The sequence below is a fragment of the Ammospiza nelsoni genome, chromosome 1 (genome assembly GCF_027579445.1).
Source record: "Ammospiza nelsoni isolate bAmmNel1 chromosome 1, bAmmNel1.pri, whole genome shotgun sequence".
Classification (NCBI taxonomy): domain Eukaryota; kingdom Metazoa; phylum Chordata; class Aves; order Passeriformes; family Passerellidae; genus Ammospiza; species Ammospiza nelsoni.
The window spans coordinates 44,282,711-44,309,328 of record NC_080633.1 but is presented as its reverse complement, the minus strand read 5'-3'; the positions used below and the strand labels follow the sequence as shown (position 1 = coordinate 44,309,328).

Below are 26,618 nucleotides of genomic sequence, written 5' to 3'. Positions count from 1 at the left end.
GCTCTGCTTTTCTTATCTAGCAAGGGAATAACTGATAGCTAAAGAAAGGACTGGGCATAGAAACACCATGCTTCACTGAGGATGTATTGCAGTACTGTCTTTACTGCTCTCATTAATAGCTGAGCAACTGGAATGGAGCACAGCAACAGCTGGGAAGCCTGAGGAAAGCTTTGTTCCAATATATAGGTGTTCTTACTGTAGCTTCTATTCATAATCCAGCTCTCTATCTTATAAAGCTAACAAGACCATTGTAACCTAAAACTCAGAGCTAATTTCAGCTGCATTCTTATAAATTCCTGAGTTGGAAACCCTTTCCCTTGCAAGATGGAGAATCCTATGGTACCTACTTGAAGGTAAGGAATGCAGGAGTGCCAGTAAGTTGGCAAGGACCATTGCCTCAGCAATGTTGTTAACACATTCTTGATTACTTGTTACTATGTTCACTACCTGCAAAAAGATCAGAAACAGCACTTGATTATGCTTCAGCTATTCAGACACTTCAGAAAACCCAGTGTATGAAGTCAGCCAATTCACTGGCCACCAGAACTGATATTTACAACATTTATTCCTGCCACCAAATTGTTTTGTCACTTCAGGCAAGAAGGATGCAAAGACACATGCATGACACATGTTCCTCCAAGGAGGAACTGACACCTTGGAACCCCAATCTTAGCATTTTTAGATGCTACTCTAACAGCTACACAATCAGGTTTGTTTATGGTGATTACATAAAGCATCCAGACAGGAAGGTTGGGAGTTTGTGGGGGTTGGTTTGTTTTTTGGTTGGTTTGGTTTTTACCTCCAGAGCCAACTGCTGCACCAGGCCAGCTCCATGAACACGCAGAAGGGAGAATATCAACTTAAAGTGCCCTATGCATTCACACTCAGAACCTGCAAGAGACCAAATAAGTTACTCTCCATGCCAGCCAAAGCATTCACTGAAGACCAATTCCCATGCCCATATTTCACTGTACAGAGAGGTGTTACAGACTACAGAGCTGCATGTAGTCAGCCACAGAAGCTTCAATAGCTCATACAGGACAGCACCTGCTACAGAGTTAGAAGATTATGGACTCCTCTCTATTAATCTAGCTTCCACAGAATTTCAGGTCAATAATTTTTCAAAAACAAGAGGGTAACTCCCCACTCTAAGGAAAGTAAGCGATGTAATTCTTGGGCTACCTAGTTACTTGCATTCTTATAAAACAACTAAACAAATTCTGTCATTTTATTTATCATTGACAATCAAAACCTATTGTCTTCAAAGACACTTGCCCTTTCAGAATGCCCCAGCTCAGAGCAGGCTTGCTGTCTCCAGCAGGAGCAGCTGCCTTCAGGTTTATAATTGCAAGCACGGAGAACATCCCAACCAGCTATTATTAGATGCCACAACAGTAACATGGTTTGCTTTCAGAAGTAGCATATAATACAGTAGGAAAACATCCTAATCATTTATCTCAGGCTTTTCCACTCTATACATTGATGTCTGCTCATTAAACTTTGCTGCCCACTCTCAAGAGCATCTTCTCCTCTTGCTTTACTACAACCCTAACACAGGTGCCATTTTGGTTAACTAGCACAAAGTACTCAGTTCAAGGAAGATTCTATGATGCAAGGAAGTTTAAAAAACAGTTGAAGATTCTTTGAAGGATTACAGAAAGTTTCTTTCAAGAAGTTTAAGTCTTCCTAGCAACAGCAGAATTGAATTACATTTGAAATCTAATGATTCAGATATGAAAATAGATAAGGCTTGAATTTAACCCAAAATTTTGCCACATTTACTGACAGTGTTTTCCAGATAAGGGAAAAAACCAGCAAGCTTATATGGCTTACTAACAATGTTAAAGTCTGTCAGCAAGCAAAAAAAGCTTCTTTCTCACTGGAAGACACAGACTACAGAGCTTCAGAGTTTTTAAGGCTGCCCACAGAAGAGTATACTGGGGAAGCTCAGTTTTAAGCCTACCTGGGTTGTGTTTTATGACGTTTCTCAGAGCCTCCAGGGCCATTTCAACTCTCCGTAAGCGATCTCCATGTTGATTGGACTCCACTTTCCCAGTCTGAGTTATCGCCATGAGCGTATGGAGGTACTGTGCTTGTGAGCCTACGTAATCCAAGAGGCTTGCAGCAAATGCTTTAGGGAGCTTTGAAGCAGAGATGACAGCATTTTTAGCTGTGTGGTGCAACAGTAGTCACAGTACAAGAAACTGTATCCAAGTAACTTCTACATTTCACATATTCCTTTCTTCCAGACAGGCAGATCTTCTCTATGATCACTATAACACCTGGATCACATCAAACCCTATTTCTATCTACATATACACTTAAAAAGCTGCACTACTCCAACAGATCTGTGTTTGCCCATACATAGAGATTGACTGTAAAGCAATAGGCTCCTCCTGGAATTACTGAATCAACCCAAGTGTCTGCATCACAAGCTTGTAGAGAGAAGTCATTAAGACATCTGAAAAGCACATCCTGATGACAGACTTGGTCTCTTAATTTATTCTGCTCCAGTAAAGAGCTTTCTCATAACATGCTGATCTTGAAGGAAATTTCCATAACATTTTGTATTTCCTCCATTCTGTTTGCACTGACAGATAAACAGGAAGAAGTAGCATTCCAAACACTAGTTTTAACAGAAAATTTTTTAGCTACATCTCACCTCTAGTTGGAAGGTAGGGACCTCATTGTAGACTCTAACAAAAACCTCTCCCACAATAAGTTCCTTTGCATGGTCACTGAAGACAAAGTCAGATCCATAGCTCTTGTCACAATCACCCTTTAAGCAGAAATAAGCAGCACAAGCTCAGACAGAAAATCTTGTAGGAAGTATAAAGCTATAATCCTATCATGAAATAGGCAATACTTGAACAGAAAACTTCAGCAAGTCAGAAGCTCAGACTGAAACATAACACGAAATGAACAAGCAAAATCTTAGGGTTTTTTGTTTTCTTTTAAAAACTACAGAATGAAGAAAGTGACTTTGGGGTAGACAACAATGGATACTTGTATTAACCATACACTTGCATCCCTAGAGTATATAGAAAAACACAAAACAGTTTTTTTAAAAAATAGTACTGAGATTTAAAGTAAAGAATATCTTACTCTCTTAATCATGCTTTCTTGCTGAGATTCCAAAAACTCAATTAATTCAGCTCGTGTCCCGTTGTTCCAGATCAAGTAGGGGTTCTCTGTGTTACTGTTAAGCATCTTCAGAGTCTAAGAAAAGGAATTTACACAATGTAACACATTTACAACAATTTTGGACCGTTTTACACAATAATCAGCATGTTTCATGGTAATCTCATTAACAGCTAGACTAATTACACAAGTAAATTTAAAGTAGGAAACTTCCCATATAGGAAAAACATACAGAAAAAACAGCATGTGCAAGTTATGTGGTAAAGTGCAATCTAAATTTTAATTTTCTGTTTGTTCTGCTCTTAGACACACTTACTTCAGATTCTCCATCATTTTTGACAGTGAGCAGCAACTACCTGCAGTATCTCTTTACAGATGACTTCCTTGGCACCACTTTTTAAAAGTTAAACTTAACCTTTGCTCTCCATCATCAATATGTCCTTAAGCCTTGAACAATTAACTCCACTTTTTTGTTCCTGTATTTGTTTTGCAAAAATTAGTCTATAAAGCACTGTTCCTGTCCATAGTGCTTGAGGCTCAATCAGTTTCTTTTCCCTGCAGTTACCTCAACTGCAAATAAAAATCACACTGCTGTTCTCAGTATCAATTTGGTCAAAGAGATTTCAGTGTTTTACAAGTGACCAGCTGCTCCTTTTATAAATCACTAGAGAAAGTTTTGGCCAACAGATGCTTACCTCAGTAGGACTGACCACAGCAAGTTTTCTTGCAATGTAGGGTGTCAACATTCCAGCCAAGCTTTTCCTGATTGCTGGGTTTTCAGGAGTAGCTTGTTCATCAGAAAGATACCCTCCAAGGCGACTCAGGGCCAGGAGACTGAGCTTAGCAAGGCTATTTGCTACCTCCTGAAAAATGTGGAGACAGTTTGAGAAAACCTAGAGCTTTCTTCTGATAGCAAAAATTTACTTTTATACTGTTTGATGTAGATTAAAAGTGTCTTGCACGAAGTCCATTAGAAATCATGGGCTTTGGCAGCTTTAACAGTTCAATGCTTTAAAAAACAAAACCAACAACAATAAAAAAAAACACTCAAAGAGTACTCATCACTTTACAAAAAAATCCCTTCTAAAACTTTCTGTTGATGTTACTCTTCGTGCTATTCAATGATTCTAACAAATATTTGAATACACTTGGTCTCTTAGTAAGAGATGGCAAACAACAGCCACTGATTGTTGACAGCACCTCAGCAACATTACCTGGTGGTTTGAATCTTCACTTTTCTGAATCCCGCTCTCCTCCAGTGTATAGTCATAGTTGAAGAGGTAACCCAGTAAGTACCACAGAACTCCAGCTTGGAACAAATGTGTTTGTAGCCAGTAATCTAAGGCAAAGGAGCTAACACACTCTACTCCTAAAGCAGCTACTCGTGGTATGGTCTGGGGGGAGAAAAAAGAAGTTTGCCTTAAAGTCTGTAACCAAAGAATGCCAACTGGTTTCTGTATATAAGATTTAAAAGCCCAAACTTGCTAATTCTGCAGTACTATCAAGCAACCCAGAGACAAGACTGAAGTAGACATAATTTCTGCAGCTGTAGTATTGGTAATCAACAACACGGCTAATTAGTCAGCATCTTTCAAAGGGAAGAGTACCTGAAAAGTTATTTCATATGATTAGAAAGAAGCATTAATGAACTGCTGGGAAAGCAACTCAGAAATGCAGCAGAGATTGCCAGGAGAGTTTTTTATGGCAATACACGTGTCCTGTAGGGACTAAAGAACACACTAGCATATACAGTCAATTGCTAGAATCTGGTTTTAGTCTCACATTTTCACACACCCCACATGAAAAGTTAAAGACAAGCTTTCCTTTCTTAATTCAGACAAAATTAATTATTTTTATAACATGAGGCAAGTTCAAAAGAGCTAAATGGCAAGAAAACTTCTTAAATATTGCTCCCATAGTTTATGCTGACTTTAGAGTCTATCTGCTTATGCAAGGCTTAGTTGTAGTACATTTGCTAATTAGGTACAGTAAGCCAAACTGCCTAATGTGCCAGTTAAAAGGCAAAAGTAGCTGAATTTTTAGAGGGGCTGCAGTTTAAATCTACAGTTTAAATGGATTCAAATGCAAGCATTGAAACAAGGCAATTGAGTTCTGTAACTCATGATTTGCTGGGATCTTACAGAAGGGTTTGACCAGGCACTCCAACTATGAGGAAAGGCTGAGAGAATTGGGTTTGCTCACTCTAGAAAAGAGAAGGCTTCAAGGTGACCTAATTGGGCCCTCAAGTACCTGAAGGGAGCCTGCACAAAAGAGGGAGAGTGACTATCTACAACTGTATGGAGTGACATGACAATGGGGAAAAGGCTTCAAACAGAGAAAGTAGGTTTAGACCAGACGTTAGGAAGTATTCTTTACTGTGAGGGTGGTGAGCCACTGGAACAGATTGCCCAGAGAAACTGTGAATGCCCCATCCCTGGCAGTGTTCAAGGCCAGGTTTGGATGCAGCTCTAGGCAATTTGGTCTAGTGAAAGGTGTCCCTGACCATGGCAGGGGAACTGGAATTAAAAGAACTTAATGTCTCTTCCAACACAAACCAATCTATGATTCCATGACTGTCTTATCTGCCCAAAAACCAGAATATTCCCCTAAACATTTAACAGTTAAACATCCATTTGGACAAAGGAAAGAAGCACTCACCTTGCCATAATACAGTAGTCTACAGAGGTCCTTAATTATGTTAGGCATTTCTGTAATCTTCTCTCTGCAGTCCTCAAACTGAGCTGCAACACTATAACACTTACTAATGTATCCACATACCTACAAAACACAATGTTTTATTGGTTCCAAGAGGAGGAAAAATGCATATTTACAATTGTATTTTTTATATGTACAATACTAGATCAATGTTTTTATTATCTATACACACACATTTGTGTTTATTATCATATTATACATATATATACATAGTGCAATTTTCTGAGAAGACCATAGACTCAGTTAAAGCTGCTGCTTTAAACTCACCTGTACAGACATATCATCTGGCTTGCTAGATCGAGTCAAGACTGCTACACAACGATTAAATGCCTCTTGCAATACCTGTGAGGATTGGATGATGCACAAATTCAGCCACAACAAAAAGGGGTAAAAGCCAGCAAAACCAAAACATTAGCTGGTAAAGTCATTTGTAATGGCTGAAAGGAAGCATTTGACAAAAATCTGCTGCCTGCATAAGTGGTATGTAGTGCAAAATTCCTTGTAAGTACTAGTAATGATGCTTTAAGAGCTGACAGTCTTCTCACATGTGAGCTAATACCTCAGTCAGTGCACACATGACACTAAGCTGTGTGGGAGTGTGGATCTCCTGGAGGGCAGGAAGGCTCTACAGAGGGATCTGGATAGGCTGGACCAATGGACCAAGGCTAGCTGTGTGAGGTTCAACAAGGTGAAGTGCTGGGTCTGGCACTGGGGTCACAACAACCCCATGCCGTACTACAGGCTGGGGGCAGAGTGGCTGGAAAGCTGCCTGGCAGAAGAGGAGCTGGGGGTGCTGCTCAACAGCCACTGAACATGGGCCAGGGTGTGCCCAGGAGGCCAAGGCAGCCAAGGGCATCCTGGCCTGGATCAGCAACAGCGTGGCCAGCAGGGCCAGCACAGTGATTGTCCCCCTATACTCAGCACTGGTGAGGCTGCACCTTGAATGCTGTGCTCAGTTTTGGGGCCTCTCTATGAGAAAGAGATTGAGGTGCTGGAGAATGTCCAGAGAAGGGCAACAGAGTGGGGAAGGTTCTAGAGTGCAAATCTGATAAGGAGGAACTGAGGCAGTAGGGGTTGTTTAGCCTTCAGAAAAGTAGGCTAAGGAGAGACCTCATCACTCTGTAAAGCACCCAAAAGGAGGCTGCAGCAAGGTGGGGATTGGTCTAATTTCCCAAGAAACAAAAGGACAAGGAGAAATGGCCTCATGTTGTGCCAGGGAAGGTTTAGATTGGATATTAGAAAAAATTTCTTCACTGAAAAGGTGGTCAAGCACTGGAACAGGCTGCCAAAGGAAGTGGCTGAGTTGCCATCCCTGAAGGTAATTAAAAAGGCATGAGGATATGATTTAGTGGGACTTGTCAGTGTGGGGATTAACAGTTGGACTCTATCTTCAGCATCTTTTCCAACCCACATGGTTCTAATACTGTAATATGTGCAATGAAAAGGCATTCTGCTCAAGTGACTTGTTCACATTTATCTATTCTTTCACATAAAAAATGCAGCAGTTCTGTAAAGGAGTAGAGAAACCTTGTATGTAGCTTGTTTACACACAGTTCAATAGACAAGCCTAGGTCTAGAAAAGGGTATATTCTGCAAGATGTTTCTCCTACTGTATCCAGAATATCTGATATGTTAAGAATAACAGGTGTCTCAGGACCAAAAGTGATTCTCAATTACATCTGATTTCCCAGGCATTGAGGATCTAAGATTTCTAGCTATGGAAAAGTTAAGACTAAAAGCATGCATTTCAACACTTTTCTTTACATATACCTCAATTCCACTTTCTCTTCTCAGTTCTTCTGCATTTAATGCTGAACAACTGACAGTATGAAAAGCAAGCTCTGTAGCAGCAGGCAACAATGGAGATTCTTTGGAAAACAGAAGGTCATCTGATGTTTCAATGGTAATGGTCTTAATCAGCATAGGATAGCCTGCATACTTGTAAGGTTTCAAATCTGAAAGAGGAAGAAAGTCCAAGTTTATGTATATGCACAGTCTAAGCAATCTAAGCCACCACAAAATTATTGGTGGAAGATATAGCAGGTATACAGGGACTAGGAAACGAAGGCAAACACCCAGGGAATCTGGAACAAGACTGAGCACTCCACGCAACTGAACTCCTCATCACATGGAACTGTTCATGCTAGAAGCTAACAGAGCTTCACAGGAAGAACTCATTAAAGATCAAAAAGGCTTATCTCCAGCTCAGTAAGCCCCCAAGGTCAAAGCCTTCCCTTTCTCCAGAGAAACTCAAGTATAGCTTGGTCTCTGTCTTGGGCCAGGACTGACTAACAATCAGCCTATGAGGACCTTCTCCAGTTTGCCACAACAATTTTAAGTTTCAAACTGCATTTTTCATTCCTGTAGAATTCCATGGTGCTAAAGCATAATTTCATTTTTCATATGGAGCCAACTGCAAGCCAACACATTTAAGTCTATACCAATGTTGTCCCTAGCTCCACATAATTGACAGGACTAGGACTGCACTTAAGGTTCTTAGTTTACCATTATACTGTAACACTTAAAAAGCAAAACATGGTTGGCTCTGCAAGACTTGGACATGGCAGCAGCTACCAGCCTGGGACTGTAGCTGGAGCCAAGTGTTAGGATGCCCTAGCTATCCCCCTTTCCCAACTGAGCAATGAGATAAGTTGTGTTGCAGCACACTCACCCAAGGACTCCAACACTGGTCAGGATTTGAAAGAATGGCTCACTGTTAATAGCCAGATATATGTGCATAACCAGCATCTGGGTGACTGAGTACTAGTGAGGATTTTTCTGCACAGACAGAACTCTCCGTACAGAGGAAGATTCAAATTGATTAGTACTGGAGCAGAGCACTACAAAGAGCTATTCATGCTGTTATGAATTAAGTTTTACTGCAGATTAGTTTATTTCCTAGAAGAAAAAGTACTAATTTGAAGCCCTATACCATAACTACATAGTGCTGTGGCAAGTCAGAAACCAGATCAACAGAGCACAGACTAAAGAAGAGAGGAGATTAAAGCTGACTGAAATGACCACTAAAAAAATGAACATAAAACACTGAGGCAGCATGCTTACCTTCCTTATGCCTGTTGAAGAGGATGCTTTGAGTTTTCAAGATCAAAATTATGTTTTCTGGATCTGGCCCATCTATCACCTTGGCAGACTTTGTGCACAGAAACTCATATGCTTTATTAACTTTTTCAAACATATCCTGCCAATAAGGAGAAACAGCTGTAAGTGTTGTTAAGAACACCCTAAATTACTGGAGCGTAGTTTAAGTGCAAGTAAAATAGAGCATTTCAGGTTACTAGCAACAGCACTAACTTTGCTGCCTCACTGCACTCAAGGAAATACTGCAAACACTGGTTGATAGAATAGTTTTCTTTTGTCTCCTGAACTCTGCCCCAGGCAAGAGACTTTTAAGTCAATCATACTATGACAAAAGCAGTAAGTACAGCTGGATTGTGAGAATGGGCAGAGGATGCAGTCAGTCTCCACAATGGAATAAGTAGCTCATTTAGATCCTGTGTAACTCCCTAAACAAGACCATTTCTGAGATATGAGTCTGATCTGACTACACCAGTTTACTGTAGAAATCCTAAATCCTTGAATGGTATTAGTTAAATTATTAATCTGTAGCATTAATCTGTATTTTATCATTCATCTAGAGCACAGCTTTTAAAAGGAAGAAAGACAATTTAGGTGCGCATTTCAAAATTCTTAATATATGTAAGAGCAGAATATGTTCCCATTTTATTAACACCCCAAATTTGTGCTGTACATACCCTGCCTTCTGGATTCTTGTCTGGGTGGTATTTTTGAGCCAGCCTGAAATAAGCTTTCCTGATCTTACTTTCATCATTCCTGCAATAAAACAAGTTCCATCAATTACACTTAATAACAAAAAAACCTAAAACAACCATGGCAAAACAAGCCTGGGGTTCTGAAAACAGTACTAACACTAAGTGCAATTGAGTAAAAACTACAAAGCTCTCCTATTTCTTTTTTAAAACTCTGCTTCATCATCTTACACAGAATGGGGGGTAATTGTGTTGTCACAATAGGAAGAAATTTTAAAGACTGAAAGTATTTTAATACTTTCAAGGTGCTCAAAGTCCCTCAATACTTTAAATGAAGTATCCAAATGAGCTACAAGTGTTGAAAGTTAGTATTTCACCATTGCTGTAAGTGCACTGTTCTTGAAGTATAAACAAACTGCTGTTGGTTCACTTCTAGAGACCTGAAGTCAGAAACCAGTGGGAAGACAGTACACAAAAAATTCTAAGGGTATAATCACCAAGAAAAAAAGGCAATATGGGGGAGGGAGAAGGATGATTACACAAAAAAGCTCCTTTGAACATACTCTAGTTCTGCTATATTCTTTGCTCACTATGGTTAAAGCTTGTCCTTTAAAAGAGCAAAGCTCAGAACATTCTTTTCCCCATTTTCAGGTTATCTAAACACTTTAACAATTGTTTTCTCAAACATTGGAATTGTACTTCCAAGCTTTGTATCTTTTTAGCAAAGCAATCCTCCACTGTGAAAGAAGCAGGTGCTACACGTGACTGAGCTGGTACCACTAACTCATTCCATGTACCAAGTTAAGAAACTTCAGTTTGTTCAGTGCATGGAGTTTATATCAAAGTATTTACATAACTTTAAATCCTGAAGACAACTTACTGGCCTTGTCCTCTGGGTAGGTTAAGAACTTCATAGGCATCATCTATTGACATGGTAGGTGGCTTCTTCTCCACCTCCTTCTTCCAAGCTTCTAGGGTATCTTTCAACAGTTTAACCTCAAGAATTACAATTTATTAGTGTTTAATTTATGCTGACACCAGTATACATAATTTTTAATAAAATGCTGTTTTACTAAAGAATCCTGTATTTTATTCAAGATAAAAGCACCTTGAGACTAAAATAACTATGTAAGAGTAAAATTAGAAGATGGCGAATCACTTAAATAAGACACAGCTCAAATCATGATACTATAGAAACTGAAAAGCTGCGTGAATAAATAAAGCTGCTTAGACAAATCTAGTCCATAGACTTGTACCAAAAAGATCTCTTCAGTTAATGTACTGACATGTTAGCTTGGTTTCTCTTGCAGCATGGACAAATAAGAACCCCAAAGTCACAATTTCCATTCTCTCTCCCTGCCCCCAAAATATGATTCACTGAAACACTCCCTGAAGTTGCTTGGATGCTTGAGTTTGCTATTCAAGTAGTCACCACAAGAAGGATACACTTATTGAGATTGCTATGTGGAAAGAACACTATGCTGCTTCAAGATAAAGCAGGGTTTAATGTATTTACTTGTGGACCAAAATTCACGATAAAGGAGTTACTTGCAACAGACCTAGCACTTGATTTTGTTAACTTTTAGGACTGAAAGTCCTAGTACTTTTTCATTAACTTTTAGGACTGAAAGATCAAGAACTAAATGAATCCTAAAATACTTCTTACTTACTGGATCTTTAATTGGCCAGTCTGGAAATCTAAGTGTATCACAAAGATGCTTGAGGTAATAAATGTTACAGAACAGCTCATTTTCCAGTTGGGGATAGTTGATAACAGGGATGGGACAGTATTGGTAGAGGGCTCTTGTATTGCTTTGAAGACGAGGAGTGAAGTCAGCAAGATGAGCAGCAATCTTCTCGATCATTAGACGCCTAAAAGTGACAAAGTTTAGTTTAACACTTGCCCAGCAGTCCTTAATCCTCACTCACTGCACAAGCATGTTCAATGATTTCCTCTGAAAAGGTTTTCCTTAGAAGTTTCCCACATTTTAGTAGGGATTTAGAATAGGACTCTCTCCTATTCTATTAGAGAGCTATTTAAACACCATGAAAATTAGTGTATTAAATCAATTAAAAGTGATATTTTCCTTTTCTCAACACCTCTTTACTTTCTGGAAGACCTAATATGTACTAGAATATTAGAGGTATATCACACAGATAGGTGCTGATCATAAAAAAGTACATATAAATGAGTAAGTATAAAGCACTTCACATACACAGTCAAGCCTCCAATCACAGAAGGAACTTACTCAAGACATTCAGGGAAATATTCCCCTTCCCACTGCCAATTCTGCTCTCCCCTGCCCTGGTTATTTTTGGTTGAAGCAGAGCAGGATACTGCCCTTGCAGAAGGCAAACAAGGTGAAGCCATTGAATCCAGGTATTTTCAGCTTTCTTTAAGAACATCAAATACCTCTTCAAGATAACCTGTAGTTCAGATTTATTTGGCCCTCTGACAGAAAACAGTTACCTCATTTCATTGCTCCAAATTGCTTCCGGAGTGTCAAATTCTCCAAGGAATATCTCCGAAAATTTTTCTGGTTCATAGTTTTCTAAATAACACACCATTGCTTCAGGAAGAATATGTCCAAGTATACTTCTTTGAACTATATCTTGACTTTTTGTCTACAGAAGAGATCACATGGTCATCTCAACAATAATTGAATTCTGTCTTGCTTAATAATTTGAGACCTAAAAACTCTCCCCCTTTTCCCTTATAGTAGATAAATTCTAGTTAAAACATCTACAGGTAGTCTGCAAAACTATTTGGAAACAGAGTTAGTTACTGTTGCAATTTACTCACTTCTTCAGACTTGAAAGCTTGTTTTGTATGTGTGTATTTCAAAAACCTAGAAGAGAAACAGCAGTTATCTTCTTTTTGTTTGATACTTAGGTACTCTTGAATAGTAGCAGACCAACACAGTCCAGCTGGCAGGTATTACACATTTACTTTGAGATAAAAGAGTAACTGCAACAGATGTATGAATTTATTAAGTACTAAGTTCATTAAAACCTTGGGAACTCCACCAAGCTAAGCACTCCTGTTATAAATCTTGCCTCATGTTCATCATTTCAGTTTGAAAGTCTTACTCCTGAAAGCTGGTTTTCTACACACACAAAAAAAGATGCTATAGAGACACAGACAACCTCTGCTCTGTTAGATCATCACTGCAGGGATGACACAGGATTATTTTAAAGTGCTGACAGTTCTATTACACCAGTCATCCTGGAAGCATGCAATCATTGCCCAATGCATTTCACTGTCCAAGAGACTTAACTGGAATTGTAGGACAGTTTTTTATAAACTACTGCATTTAGAAGAAAAGTACTGACAAGAACAGCAGTAGCTACCTAAATATGCAGTGCATTATCCAGCAGTACAGACTGTTTTAACTGTTTTAGGCTTCAATATTGAAAGAGGTTATTATATTTTTTAAACTCTTTCAATAGCTGTCTACCATCAAAAACTACATCAGCATATATGTAGCCTGTGTTACTACTTTTTAGTGTTTGTAAATGGCTTATTCTACAGTAAGACATGCCTAGTTGTACTGTTAGAACTGTGTCATCAGACACATTCTCATTCCCTCTCTGGAAGGGTAAGAAATTCATTTTTGTGACTGACTAGACCATGTGGAGGCAATTCTTCTAGAAGAATTTCATGTTGGTTCTAGCAAGCCACATTCCCCAGAGCATGTAGAGATGTAGGGCAGCAGTCCTGAGCATGACTGGTCAAGAGGTGCTTTTGGCTGTTCTTTTTCCTCACCTTGCAATAGGAAGTACATTGGAACCTGTGTACATCATGATGAAGAAGAATACTCCACTCAGATAAAAACGAGGTAACTGAGGGTTGTCTTGCATGACATGAGAGAGCAATACAGCAACTTTTTCCACCAGGATAGGATCAAAGGTCAGTAATAGCTGAAACCAAACACAAGCATTTATATTAGCTGCAAGTAATCTAACCAAAATTGAAGTTTTAACAAATTCTTGGGACAACCCAGAAATTTACAGGTATTACAGTTAAAGAATACTTCAGCTTAAAAACAACAAGTGTCAGTCAAAAAACATTTAAAGGGACCTCTGGAGATCATCTTGTCAAAGCCCTCTGCTAAAAGTGTGATTTTCTAGACTTGGTTGATAAAGATCATGTCCAGGTGGCTTTTCAGTTTCTCCAATGATGGAAATATTTCCTTAAGAGATATTGGCTGAAAAGCATGAAATTTGCAACAACACCCTATGAAATTAACAACTGCTTGATCAGGAACCTGCACAATATTACAATTGTTCTTCGATGCATTTATCCCACCTGAAGTATTCACACGAGGAAGACAGAGCAAGTGAAACTTTCACTCATTCAGGCATATTTTTGAAGAGTTACTTACCTGAGTAATATGAGGAAGGCAAGTACTATCTGACAGCAGCCTTTTCACTCTAGGCAGAGGTCTTATAATAGCATTATCTTGATCCCTAAAAAAATCAAGTAGTACAGCAGTAAGCACACGTGTGCTTTTTCTCTTTCAAGAACAAAGAATTTTATTAAGCATCAATATTAGACTATTGAAGCCATATTCTTATCTTTTTTGTTAACTTCAAAGTTTGTCGTTAGACTTGGTAAGTGTGGTTAAGTGTCCTGCATTAAAGCAGTTTTGTTTAAGTTAAACAAGAGCCTGTCTATAGCATTAGAAATGCACATAGCTTATGCATTCATTCCCGCAGTTCCCTTCACAATATTAGTATTGTCTCATTTACAAACTCTCTATTTGCCCACAGAATTAATTACTACCATGTAAAAGGCTCTTTAATAGAGCTTCTCAATGTACTACTTTCTAAGAAAAGCTTTAAGACAGGATTTATTAATTCATGCATCTGCTAGATAAAGTTAACCCCTTCTGCTGAAAATCACTGTTTACCTGCTGGGAAAATATCCACACATGGTGATGAGCATGTTGAGGACAAGTGTGGCAAGGTCAGTCTCATTCAACACAGGCTGCCCACTGGCAAGCAGGCACCACTTCAGCTGAGGGATGACCTGTAAGGGTCTCCAGCCATCCATACCCTGAGCCCAGCAACGAGTTTTTGAAGTCACCTTCCCATCATTCCATAGTTCCTGCATCTATTGCAAGATTACAGATGAATTTAGTTTATTCAGCATTCAGAGCCACCTTTGCTCCTAAACACTCACACTCATGACAAGCTTTTAACTGCTATATGGCAGACTCCTATAGTTGCATGAAATTTCAATGTGTTTATAACACTGTCATAGAATCACGAAGAAGACAGTGTTGATTATGTTGAGACTAACTGAGGCATGGAGGGGTAGGCAGTCTTACCAAAAAGGCTGCAGTTTTTGGCACTACATCAAGTCTCTTATCTAACTAAAGAGTTACTTGGAGAACATTCTTTAGCATTGTTTATGGTCCCTCTCACTGTTTGAAACACATCCAGGCACCAGGACAGAAATAATTTGTCAAGTTGTGAGTCTGAAGCTGACAGGTACCTCTTGAAAGCTGTAAGGACCACTCCTTTCTTTGTCAGCATTGCCAAAGTACCATTCTTTCTCACTCTCCCTCTTCGCATCAGGTGCTGCCTCAATCACGTTGCTCTAAAAGTTGATGTTTACAAGAACAGCTTTAGCTTCACAGTGCAAATATCACATTTCTACAGGAAATGTGAAAAGTACATTGATTTTGTTAAGAATTGTCCCTTTCACAGAGCAACATATGGGTAGTAAGAAACAAAGGCCCTGTACCTGCAAAGGGACTGTAGCTCTGCTCGTGTGAAGATGTGCCAGAGTAAGAAGATCTACAAGGATTCTGATACCATTTGAATCCATAAGGTCCTTCACATTTCTCTGTTAACAAATGAACTGAGTTACCAAAAGCATTTTCTAGATAAGCATTGCTGCAATTAAGTATTGCAGCGTTTTATTCAAAAAAGAAGTGACCACAAAAAAAGTCAAATCATTCTCTAAAGCGACTGGATTTGGTGCAATCACCACAATATCTACACATTTCCTTCAGCCTTCTCACCAGTAAATAACAGCAATCACATTCCAGAAAGCTGTAGCAAACATTGTTCTAAAACTTCCTCAATACTTGAATTTTGGTACAAGTTAACTCTGAAAGATTACTTCAGTCTATTTTATAGAGTCAAGACTGCTGAACTGCTGTTAAGTGTACATGTCCACCTTACCTTATTGAGGATCAGCTTGTTGAGGAACAGGATCAATCTGTCCCGCTCCAGCCTGTCAGTGCACTGTTTTAGTAGAAAAGAACAACTTAGTATATCACAGCACATACTGGAAGTTCCCTTGAAAAGTTAACACAGTTGCAGCTGCAAATCCCCATATTGTTTTTTTCACGCCCAGAAAAACTGATGACTATTAAATGTTAAGTTTCATGCACAGCTAATAAAGGTAGTTTTCTGCCACTGAGGAGCAAAGGCCTTGCTGCCCTCCAACACTGATGTTGCCCTGGATCAAATCCACTATTCTGCCAAGTCTACAGTCCTATCAGGACTATGTTTGGATTCCCAGTGAACCAGTTAAAACAAGCACAAGAAAAAAAGAGAATGCTTTTAGTCAGCAGACAGAGAGGATCTTTGATATTTCACCCCTGGTGAGATTACCAAGGCTCAAGGCAAAATAACAACAGACTACCCTGGTTCAGTTTCACTTACAACAGCCAAAACTCATGCTGATGCAAGGAAAGAACTCCTCCTTCAGACTCCATGGAAATTTATTTTTGCAAGCTGAATCAGTTGTCAGACATAAATTAACAAACACTTACTAGGCAAAGCAGCTACTACTACAAATCTAATCCACCACATGTGCTCATCTAAAGCTATCATTTCATTAGGTCTGGGGCTATGACTTGAAGTCAGTACTTTGAAATAATGTGATATGGAACAACACTCTCCTCTCATAAAGCTTCTGCATTTTTCAAAAGATGAAGTTACATCTGCATTTTGCTGGCCTTAAAGAGACTAGTTTGAAACATCTCTAGGATCAGCAAGGTTTTTTTAGTTAAACTTTAATGAAACTAAAACAAAGGGAGATTCTAAGAACAGCTGTTGACAGCATGGAAAAAAGTATTCACAAGCTGTAAACCCAAAACCTGAGTTTCACAGTAACTGAAAGATCTGAATGTATGTTGGACTAGCAGTATGCTAACTACTATATCCAGTAATTTAACATCATTCTTACCCTTTCTAACATTCCAACAATGTACTTAGTATCAGAAAATGGTCCTATTTCTTCATGACACCTTCCATAAACAATGGCCAATGCTTGCAGACACAAGCATTTCATATTCACTTTTGGGGTAAGCAAGAAGCGATGGTAGAGTTCATTGAAGAATTCATATCTAAAAAAGAAATGAGATTTTAGAAAAGAAAACAAACACAGACCCCAGGAATGAGATAAGGTTTTAATAATGACTCACGATCTTTTGATTGCTCCACTCTCTTCAGTTTCATCTTCTTCCAGCAGTAATCTTAGATAATAATCCCCTATTTTTATTTCCTCAGAAAGGCACTCATATTTTACCTGTAACACAGAACACCTTACTTAACAACATATATTGTTTCTCCTTCTGTAAGATTTTGCTCACAAAACAATACTGAGCTTGATTGCATCTTAAAACTCAACAAGGTTAGCAACCTCTCCTAAGCTGTAGGAAAACTGAAATCTGCAGGTTTTCTGTTAAAGAAACACATCCACAGAACAGAACTCACTGGCTATTGCTGCCCCCCTGAATAAAGGAAGCTTCTCATCATACTGAAATCTCCATTTCCAGACTTTAACTAACTTGTTTCTAATACCAGCTGGTTTTAGTAACTAAACTTGGATAACACATGATGCATTCAGTGACTCAAGTTTAATAAGTACTTATTCCACTGCAAGGTATTTCACTTAATGTTACTGCAAGTATGAAATACAAGCATGACCTAATTACTAGTTATACTTGCTATTCTGCTGGATAATAAAAGCCTAGAGGCATCAGTTCACAAAACAAGAATCTGAAGCAAAATTGCCCAATAAAAGCCATCATTAACTTCAGAGCAACTACATTAAATTTAACAAATGCCTCAATGTTCAGTGGTAACAAGAATTTGGAAGCACTTCAATTAGAGGTACTTCTAACATACAAGAAAAACCACTGTAGAGTGGCTTTTGTTATTTATAGTTTGCAGATTACTGTCATGAGGCCACAAAGTTATCTAAAGATTTGATCACAGCATTACATACAATGATATCCCACTAACTGGTATGCTTTCAGAGGAGTATCAAGCCACCATCCTCCTTGGCAAAGTGACAGCTTTCACAGTTGATAGAAAAGCCTTTGTCACCACTATCTATTCAAATATTTACAGCATAGTCCAATAACATCTTCACTACTATTTAAAAGCAAATCTGTGAGACAGCAGCTGTTCAATCCAGTCCCAAAGTATCCTGGCTTGTAGCTGCAAGAATGCTACTGCTACATTCCAGCAGCATAAAGCCACACAGAAGCATAGGGTACATGGGGGAAGTCTGCATTACTAAGCTTCAAATCTGTACTTCTGATTCTGTCCCAGTTTGCAGCTCTAAAAAGTTGGGATAGCAGACACTGACACCCAGAAGTCCTGACCTATACCTGAAGGAAGCTTTGAAACACAAATGACAGCGCAAGAAATATTAATCTAAACCCAGTCTTAGCTATTTCCTGTATCAATATAAGAAGCAACCTGTAGTTGTGTGATAGGGATAAACTGCATACATAAAACTGCTCTCTCATAAAACATTAGCCTGGTGTCTTGCAGTTCTTCCTGATTTGCATAGGAGCCAGCTGAAAAATTCCTCAAACCAAGTTTGCTCTTATGTCACTAACAGTTCTCAGCTCAAATGTCACTAGAAAGCTATACTCTAACAAGGATGGCAATGGGAATACCTAAGGAATATCTTGCAGTTAAATTTAAGGGTGGCCTTGCTTTGCTTAAGTGTTACACATTAATTAAAACCACATTTTTGTGTGGAACCACAACAATACTAGAGATAAGAGAACAGTACAGGAAGTGTTTATTAGCATATTACTTGAAAACATCTTGCAAGATGATTTGAGAAAGCCAATCAAGACCATATTGCTATAATTTACAATGCAACATGTTTTAGCCCCATAAGCTATTCATGATTTGGCAAGCCAGTATTTAACAGATACAGGATTACTGAAACATGAAGGAAATAAAGACAAACTTGTTATCAGGAAGAAGTGACTTCTGAAACTACCCAAACCAATTCTGACAGAACACACTCAAAAACAAGTTTGAATTTATCTGGAAAACAGTGCAAGGACTAACTCTTGTCTTAATTCAAGAATACACCACGGGTTCTGATAAAAGTTTAATCTCTACAGCACCATTTGTTGGGTTAAAGAAGCTTCTGTTTTGCCCAGTGACACTGGACAGTAGTACCTGTTCACTGATTCAAGCCTTAGCAGTTGATCCCATAACCCCTAAAAAAATCTAGCTTGCAGTCAGAGATCATCAACACAAGATTCACTTGTAGAATAAGAGACAGAAGTGACATTTCAAGTGATACTTTACAGATGCAGTTTGTCTTCTCATAGGTCATTTACCTCAAACTCCTGGTGGTTCCATGAGATAACATTAGCACTACCAAGTTCTCTGTCAATATTAAATGCTCTCATCTCAGACTCAAGAGTATCTCTCAGTTCTTCCCGTGTTTTGAAGTTCCAAATCAAGTTTGATCTAGCATGATCCTGAACAAATCTAAGAAAGAAGTTACATAGTTTAAACCCCTCAAAACATGATCTGAAAAGCAGACAAGATTCAGCTGGCAAGCTAGGGGAAATCATTAGCATTAATGGACCTTAATTAGAAGGCAGAGAGCAGTGGTCTCCAGGTTGCTACATCAATTACAGTTGTTCACTTGTATACTGTTTTGATAGCCATGGAGGCCAGCCTAGACTAAAGCATGCCTGTGTCATCCCTTAGGGCTCAGTTTGCCATCTGCATGTAGTTGATGACAAGGAAACATGCAAGTGATTCACTGTAGGCCAGCAAGGGCTACAGGTAAACAATACAGAGTAGCAGACATGCTGTGTTTTAAACCAATAACAACATTAAAAAATAGCTTATGCAGTAAAATAGAAGTTGATGTCTTAAATGTCACAAAACAGTCAGTGGGCATTCTTTAGTAGCAGTTACCAACACAGCCTTTGGATCCAAAGACTGAGAATGGACTTTAGCACCAAAGGTTTAGGAACACAATCATCTTCCTTTCATGAAACTGTATTTGACATTTAGAAACATCAAGCAGTTAGGTTTATGGAATTCCCCAAGCTTGCTTACATTGTTTGTTAGACTAATAAAGCTTGGCTTGGCTAACACAATGGCTCTAGCCAAAGAGATGTATTTTTTTCAGATGGAAGCTCCTCCCTTGTAAACTTTGACAGCTGTAAGAACTCACGGGTAAGCAAGCTGCATTTAGGACCTGTGGCACTATTTGAAATCCAGTATGCATGTGCTTTCTCTTGCCCTGCTTTAAGCTCATGTTTGTTCCAATTCAAGTTACAACATCTTGAGTAGCTTACAGGCACCATCAAACTACAATACTTTCCAGTGCTACTTCACTTGGCCTTCAGCACCATGCAGATTTGCACCTGCAGTTTGTTATTTACTCTTCCTTTTGGTTAAAAGGGAAAATAATATGTAGTTTGATAATATTTCAGAAGCTTTCTAAATTCCTCCTTTGCCTAAACACAAGTGAAATCCTTAAGTATAGCTTAGGATGTTTTTAGTAAGTAGCTGTTCCAAAACACTTGCACTGTTTCAAGTCAGGCAGAAATTCAAAGTCACAGAAACTCAGAAGATATTAACAAAAATATCCAGCCAGCTAAGAACATGTATTAAATTTAGTATTTTCACCTGTAATAAAAGAGATCCCAGTTTGCTTCTATTTTTATCCTTTGGCGCCGTTTCCTTAATATCACTGGTTTTTGAATCATGTTCTGCAAAATAACCAAATTTCATAAGTCAGTAGAGGCAGATGTCTCCCATTTTTCCCTTTTAAAATAAAAGGCTATATTTTTTACACTCTTTCAAAAACCATACTAAGTTAAGCCTCATTAATAATGTCTCCTTTTCTAGTGAGTAGCAGCAACAGACTTTCACAAGTGTTATTTGCACCAAGTTAAATCATGCCAGAGAAACTTTCAGCTGTTTGATGCATCATTTGTTTAGAAGCAAGTTATCCCTGATAAAAGCTTAATTCCCACCACCATAGGTACTCATCAGCTCCAAAGCTGATGGAGGTGAAAACTCATATGAAAAATGTTTTGCCCTTGAAAGGGAAGAAGTAGAGGGAGTCACAAAAATAAAACCAAGCCTGACTTGGTCACTGAAAGATTCCCTATTTTGATGAAGCATGAAATCACTGTTATCATCTACATGAGGTATCACATGCAAGCAGAAGTCTGAGCAACAGAGTCCACACAAGTGACAAGAGATATACAGACTCACCATATTGTTTCTGTCCTGATTATGAAGAAAAATTGGAAGAAAAAGAAAAATACATTTAACACCCCAGAGTCACTGAAGTAATTTAAAGTGGTAACACCAAACTTGCTACTACATCTTCCAAGCTACACTTGCACACATTTGCTGTGAAATGATACAGCTCAGAACTCCACACAGAAAAATGACTCTTTAAACTCAGTATCTAGACAAGTTGTTTAAAGTACAATTTGACCTTACATTGTTTTTCACATTTCTTCATTTCTCCTATTTTGAACCTAATTCATCATTATTTCTCAAATATTATTGTCAAACTTCTGCACCACATTCTACATCAAACTTGAGCTAGATTTTCGTAAATTAAAGCTTATTGCTATATCAGAACAAGTACAAAGACAGGCATTTTCAATACTCTGCATTGTGCTTTTCATCCTTCCTTGCATGCACAACAGATTGTTTCACTTCCAGAATGCATAAAAACAAACTTAGTCAATATAGTAAAGAAAGTTAAGGGAAACACCTCAGAATTTAGAGAGTTTGTCTTTTTGAACATGGCAATAAAACTAAAAGAAAAAGGAGACCAACAGACTCAAGCAATGCTTAAGCTCTCCTCTTACAATATCAGACCAAAACAGTTTTTTATGACTTCAGTCTCAATCATGACATTAGGTACAGTCTTGTGTTGCCCTTCAAGCACTGAGATACCTATATTCAAGTGAATCCCAAGGTGGTGTCCATGGCAGGGGAAATAGAACTTGATGATGTTTAAGGTCCCTTCCAACCCAGGTTATTCTATGATTTTTCAAGAAGGTTCCATAGCTAAATTATCATTGGTGTAAAGTATATAATATTGAATGCAAAGAATATTCCATTTCTTTTAAATATACCTCAAAAACTGGTTTTGCCACATTTCAAGGAATTTTCTCCTCTATAATCATCTTACAAGAAATGCATATAAGCTGTACAGCAGTTTGATACAGTTGGCAAAATGCCTAATACATATGCTGAAGGAATTCATTTGCCTGATTTACATTCTCCCTGGATCCTATTTCTAACCCAAGAATAGTAAGCACTAGAGAGTTTGCTAAAAGGAAGGAGAACTCTCAAATCAAAACAATTCTTTACTATTTCAGTGTGTGTTCTGACACTCAACAGTGACTTAGTCAAGTTACTCTAACAAAGACTTTCAAATCCTTTTACCTCTTTTTGAGCTATGCCCATTCGATCTCTCCAGTGCATCAAGACTAGATCCACCTTCTCTTTGGCAAATTTTTCAACTTCTTTTGCAGCTTTTCCAGCCAGTCTCTGCCACTCTGGCACTTTATTGAACTTGCCATACTGATCCTGCAGAATAAAACCAATCATTTAGTTGTGGGTTATGTTTGCTGCAGGTCAATGCAGCAATCAAGTGTTTCTCTTACAAAAGTCACTAAGACAATACATCTATATAATGGAATAGGAAAGACAACTACAATTACTTACAGTTGCAATTTTTAAGTTATCTCTAACATGCATTCTGTCAGCATCTTTTTCAGGAACAGGATCAGCACTGTCAAGGTATGCCAGCAAACCTGGTGGCTAAAAACATTTAAAACCAGTGTAAACACACACGGGGCTAATTAACAGAAACCAACACTTTAGGTAATAACACAATTTCTTTAAATCAGGGTTTTCAATTTATATTCTACTCTAAAGTAGGTATATAAAGCTTCAGCTTTTTTTTTTTTGCTGTGAGTAGTAAAATGCCACCATCCTCAACAGAATTGCTTAACAGAGACATATTATTGGCTTCAGTACAGCAGAACTCTTGGCTATACGTCATTTCTTAAAGCAGTACTTAATGCACCTAAAGAATGCAGGAAGAAAAGAGTTGATCCCAGGGCAATACTGAGAGAATAACACTAGAATCCATCCACATCCTCTGATATGGACTAAATGTTACATGCAACATTAGAGATGAGACAGTCTTTTTTGACGAAGCTTTCCATAAGATAGTGTTCAAGATCAGGACAGTTTGCTCTGCCAAAAATGAAGGAACTGCTATTTTGAAATTAAAAGCTAGTAATTTAACAGATAGGATAATTTCTTACAACACTACTTATTGAACTAACTTCACTGAAGTAACTTATGCAAGAAGCATTCAGGAAGCTGTAAGGGTGAAAGAACATATGAACGATCAGCATATGAACTAACAACATACAGATTTAACCAAGTTACAAGCAAACAAATTTGGACAAGCAAGGCATGAAAGCATGGACAGAACTCCTGATACCTTAATTTCTTATTGGCACAAGAAAGCATTAGAGACATGCTTACAGTGTGTCCCCCCTTTAATCAAGAAAAATAAGTCAAGACTCGTTATTTTTAAGTTTTGTGTCAAAGTATCTTAAAAAGTGTCAGGAAAGTAACTAAATTTTTAGATTATGAGATGCTTTGAACCTCATCAATATCTTTTAATTAGCAGATGCCAGACTGCTGATCTCCCAGGCAAGACCTTCCCCTTCAAGGAAAAAGGGAATATGTTTACTATATAGACTGTCCCAACTTTGATACTGCAAGCTTTCATATTTTATTTTTTTGCTACTCCATATTTTGTTTTTACTTACCAAAATACGTTTCAACAAATTCATAGCAGTTTTGTTCTCGGCTGTCCAGAGGCCAACCAAATGTCTACTTAACTGCCTGAAAAAGCCATTGAAATTAACAAACTGCAAGTTAGTACTTTAAAGAGATTTTTAAACCACTAAACTGTCACCCTTACCATGCTGATGAAATGAAGATGAGCAAGAGCTTCGCACTCTTTAGTGAGCACAAAGCATTACATTGTTCAAGGATATGCTTAGCATGCTTTAAAGTGTTGCCTCTAAGAAGTTCCAGTGAAGTTAGTGGAGCAGCAGCAGCACATGCTTTTTGATCTAGACCTCAAAGAACACTTGAGCAATAGAGCAGAAACATCTAATAACCAAGTGTAAGTCTATCCAGCCAACCTTAACTTATAGCTGAAGTTAAGAGGCTAGAAGTCATCAAGAACTACTACATGCTCTACTTGAAGTTCTTCATACCAGTTATTGACTAGAAAATCCTTTCTGGGAACCTGCCTTCTATGCCAACTGATTTGTCACTAGGACAAATGTTTCTGCCAACATTTGTCACTAGGATTCCACTGCACTGAACTGAAGCATTGCTACAAGCACATTGTAAGTAGTAGCACCAAACAGAACTAGCATGACAGATGGTTTCATACCCGCTCTCTCCTGGATGACACACAGTGGCAACAAGCTCCACTTGTCCCTACATTCCTTAGCAACTCTAAGCACTTCAGCAATTCACAGCTAAAGCTTCCATAATCTTGTATTTGGGTGGAATTAATTGAATCATCACTCATCCTCCACAGCATACTCTCAGAGATCACAAGTTCTACTGACTGTTGTTTCAGGGAATAACTTCTGTGAGGAAACTTCTCTCTCAGATAGGATGGGTGATCCTAACTGCATGCAAGATGCCTAAGATGTGCACACCCATTTTTAACAGTTGTACAGTACAAGTTGAAACTTTTTACAAGTTCCAAACATTCTACTTGCCTTTTCTTTCCATGAATTAAAAGAAATAAAAATCAAAACTTGAGCCATTAACAAGTAACCAACACAAACCCACGTTAACAAAAAAATAATCAAGGGTTTATTAAATTGCTGCAGTTTCAGCTGAAGCTTGTCCTACTAAAACATACCAGCTGCTAAAGAAAATATTCTCCTGAAGAACTGCAACTTTTCTTCCTTAAACTCCCAATGTTTGCTAGGCCATTACTTAGAAATTTTTTTTAAACATGATATATCAAGTGAAATGGACATACCTATTTGTAAGCATCCTCTGATCTGTGCTTATTGTAAACATAGCAGTGTGCAAGTGACGAGGTAAGGCACCTTCACTGAGGGCAAGATCTTGCATTTTGGTAGCAATCTCTTTGTCTCCTTCCTTTGGAAACAGGGCAAGATTATTACTAAGGAAAGAATCTTAGTTAAGCTGCTTTTATCTCAGTCTAAAGTTCCAAGGCCTTCTTGACCATCAATTATACCAACTAATATTCAAAAACCAGAATTTAGAGTATGATAGGTTTTAAGTGAAAGTTCTCAACAGCAACTGCTCAATGCTGTAGTAAAGCCATGGACCAGATAACTGGTAGTTGCATCCATGAGGACAGTAACTGAAGAGGGCAGGATGCCTGTCTCCCATCATACATCAGGAGGTTGTAGTAGCAGTACCATTTTCACACTGCAATTATAAATTAGGATTAAACAGAGAATGGCAGCCACACATAATTGCTTTTTGCTTGACGTTTGCTGACAGTAACCACTTAAGATTAATGGCTGCTGTTCAGTTTAGACAGCCACATGGGTAAGACTGCCACTCACTCAAGACACATTAGTTGCAATGAATAAGAAAAAGGTTTTGCAGCACTTTTACTCCTCTAAATTACAGGACTTTTAATAAACAACATAGTAACTTTCAGCTAACATTATCAGGTAGATAGAGGGAAATGTGAAGATTTGGAATACCTCTATTTCAAGTGTTCATTCACTTCCATTCCAAGAAAGTACTAGATGGATTTCAGATGCATAAGCCATTGTGATACAATGAGGCACTAACTTAAGCCCTGAATTTCAACCCAGAAAATGTCAAGAGTCAGTTAGCAAGGTCACCCTGCAACAATCATGAGCAACCCTTGAAAAGTATGGACTTGGCCCATACATTATGTGGTATGGAAACTTAAAGCCAAAGCAAGAACAGAGGCTGACATCACTAGTCTGCTCTGGGACACTACCGCTTACTAATCCCAGTCCCATTCCATCTGGCAATGCATCCCAGGAAATATGACCTTTCCTCCTTGAAGTACCCTCCAACATGCAGAAGTCTGGTGGCTCTGAGGTATGTGGCTGAGCTATGTACAACATTTACAGCCAAATCTTGACTGCAGTATGAAGACATGCAAGGCACTACCTAATGTCCCAACTCACATGCTTTCCAAACCCCCAAGTGTAAGACAAAGCAAGTTGCTATATTAAACCACTCACAATTAAGCAGGTGCTCTGTTCCTCACTTCCAATTTCCCCCTCCCCACTCCCCACTTTGAGAAGCTAATAAAACAAACTTCTCTTGGTAAGCAATTGCACTTCCAAAATAGACAATACATATTTTGCATGCTATCCCAGCTAACATTGATAAGATCTCACCTCTATTATTGCCTTCATCACCAAACCTGCTCCTTTCACAATTGCCATGGAAGGGTGCTAGAACAGAATGTTAACAAAAAAATTATCCAAGTGCAAAAATTGAAGATTAGATCATCTGTGATTCAGTTTCCTTAACTAATGTACATGGCTGTTCTACTTCCAATTCAGTTTTGTGAAAGCTAGCCTTAAGAAGAGTTCCTATCCTATATCTTTGAACAAGCATCTCTCA

At 38.4% G+C, this 26,618-nt stretch overlaps 1 protein-coding gene across 3 annotated transcripts in view; it reads right to left on the bottom strand.

Moving 5' to 3' along the window:
- The window catches only part of DNAJC13 (DnaJ heat shock protein family (Hsp40) member C13), a 56,319-nt gene that overhangs the window by 10,009 nt on the left and 19,692 nt on the right, over window positions 1-26,618 (bottom strand). For 2 of the 3 annotated variants that reach the window (XR_009418859.1, XM_059476780.1), the window contains exons 16-47: window positions 26,390-26,446; window positions 25,012-25,133; window positions 23,768-23,843; window positions 22,644-22,739; window positions 22,362-22,505; window positions 21,168-21,182; window positions 20,574-20,656; window positions 19,262-19,415; window positions 17,090-17,193; window positions 16,852-17,011; window positions 15,840-15,902; window positions 15,397-15,498; window positions 15,145-15,249; window positions 14,558-14,760; window positions 14,030-14,114; window positions 13,411-13,565; window positions 12,448-12,493; window positions 12,115-12,269; window positions 11,315-11,516; window positions 10,525-10,640; window positions 9,630-9,708; window positions 8,920-9,055; window positions 7,627-7,811; window positions 6,124-6,198; window positions 5,800-5,919; window positions 4,356-4,535; window positions 3,837-4,004; window positions 3,106-3,219; window positions 2,663-2,779; window positions 1,964-2,141; window positions 800-891; window positions 348-447 (exon numbers count right to left, since the gene is read on the bottom strand). Coding sequence is in view for 2 of the 3 variants with exons in the window: in XM_059476780.1 (XP_059332763.1) it covers window positions 348-447; window positions 800-891; window positions 1,964-2,141; window positions 2,663-2,779; window positions 3,106-3,219; window positions 3,837-4,004; window positions 4,356-4,535; window positions 5,800-5,919; window positions 6,124-6,198; window positions 7,627-7,811; window positions 8,920-9,055; window positions 9,630-9,708; window positions 10,525-10,640; window positions 11,315-11,516; window positions 12,115-12,269; window positions 12,448-12,493; window positions 13,411-13,565; window positions 14,030-14,114; window positions 14,558-14,760; window positions 15,145-15,249; window positions 15,397-15,498; window positions 15,840-15,902; window positions 16,852-17,011; window positions 17,090-17,193; window positions 19,262-19,415; window positions 20,574-20,656; window positions 21,168-21,182; window positions 22,362-22,505; window positions 22,644-22,739; window positions 23,768-23,843; window positions 25,012-25,133; window positions 26,390-26,446 (3,787 nt within the window). In the remaining variant the exon portion in view is untranslated. The remainder of the gene's footprint in view (window positions 1-347; window positions 448-799; window positions 892-1,963; window positions 2,142-2,662; window positions 2,780-3,105; window positions 3,220-3,836; window positions 4,005-4,355; window positions 4,536-5,799; window positions 5,920-6,123; window positions 6,199-7,626; window positions 7,812-8,919; window positions 9,056-9,629; window positions 9,709-10,524; window positions 10,641-11,314; window positions 11,517-12,114; window positions 12,270-12,447; window positions 12,494-13,410; window positions 13,566-14,029; window positions 14,115-14,557; window positions 14,761-15,144; window positions 15,250-15,396; window positions 15,499-15,839; window positions 15,903-16,851; window positions 17,012-17,089; window positions 17,194-19,261; window positions 19,416-20,573; window positions 20,657-21,167; window positions 21,183-22,361; window positions 22,506-22,643; window positions 22,740-23,767; window positions 23,844-25,011; window positions 25,134-26,389; window positions 26,447-26,618) is intronic. The other variant, XM_059476789.1, reaches the window with a different exon arrangement.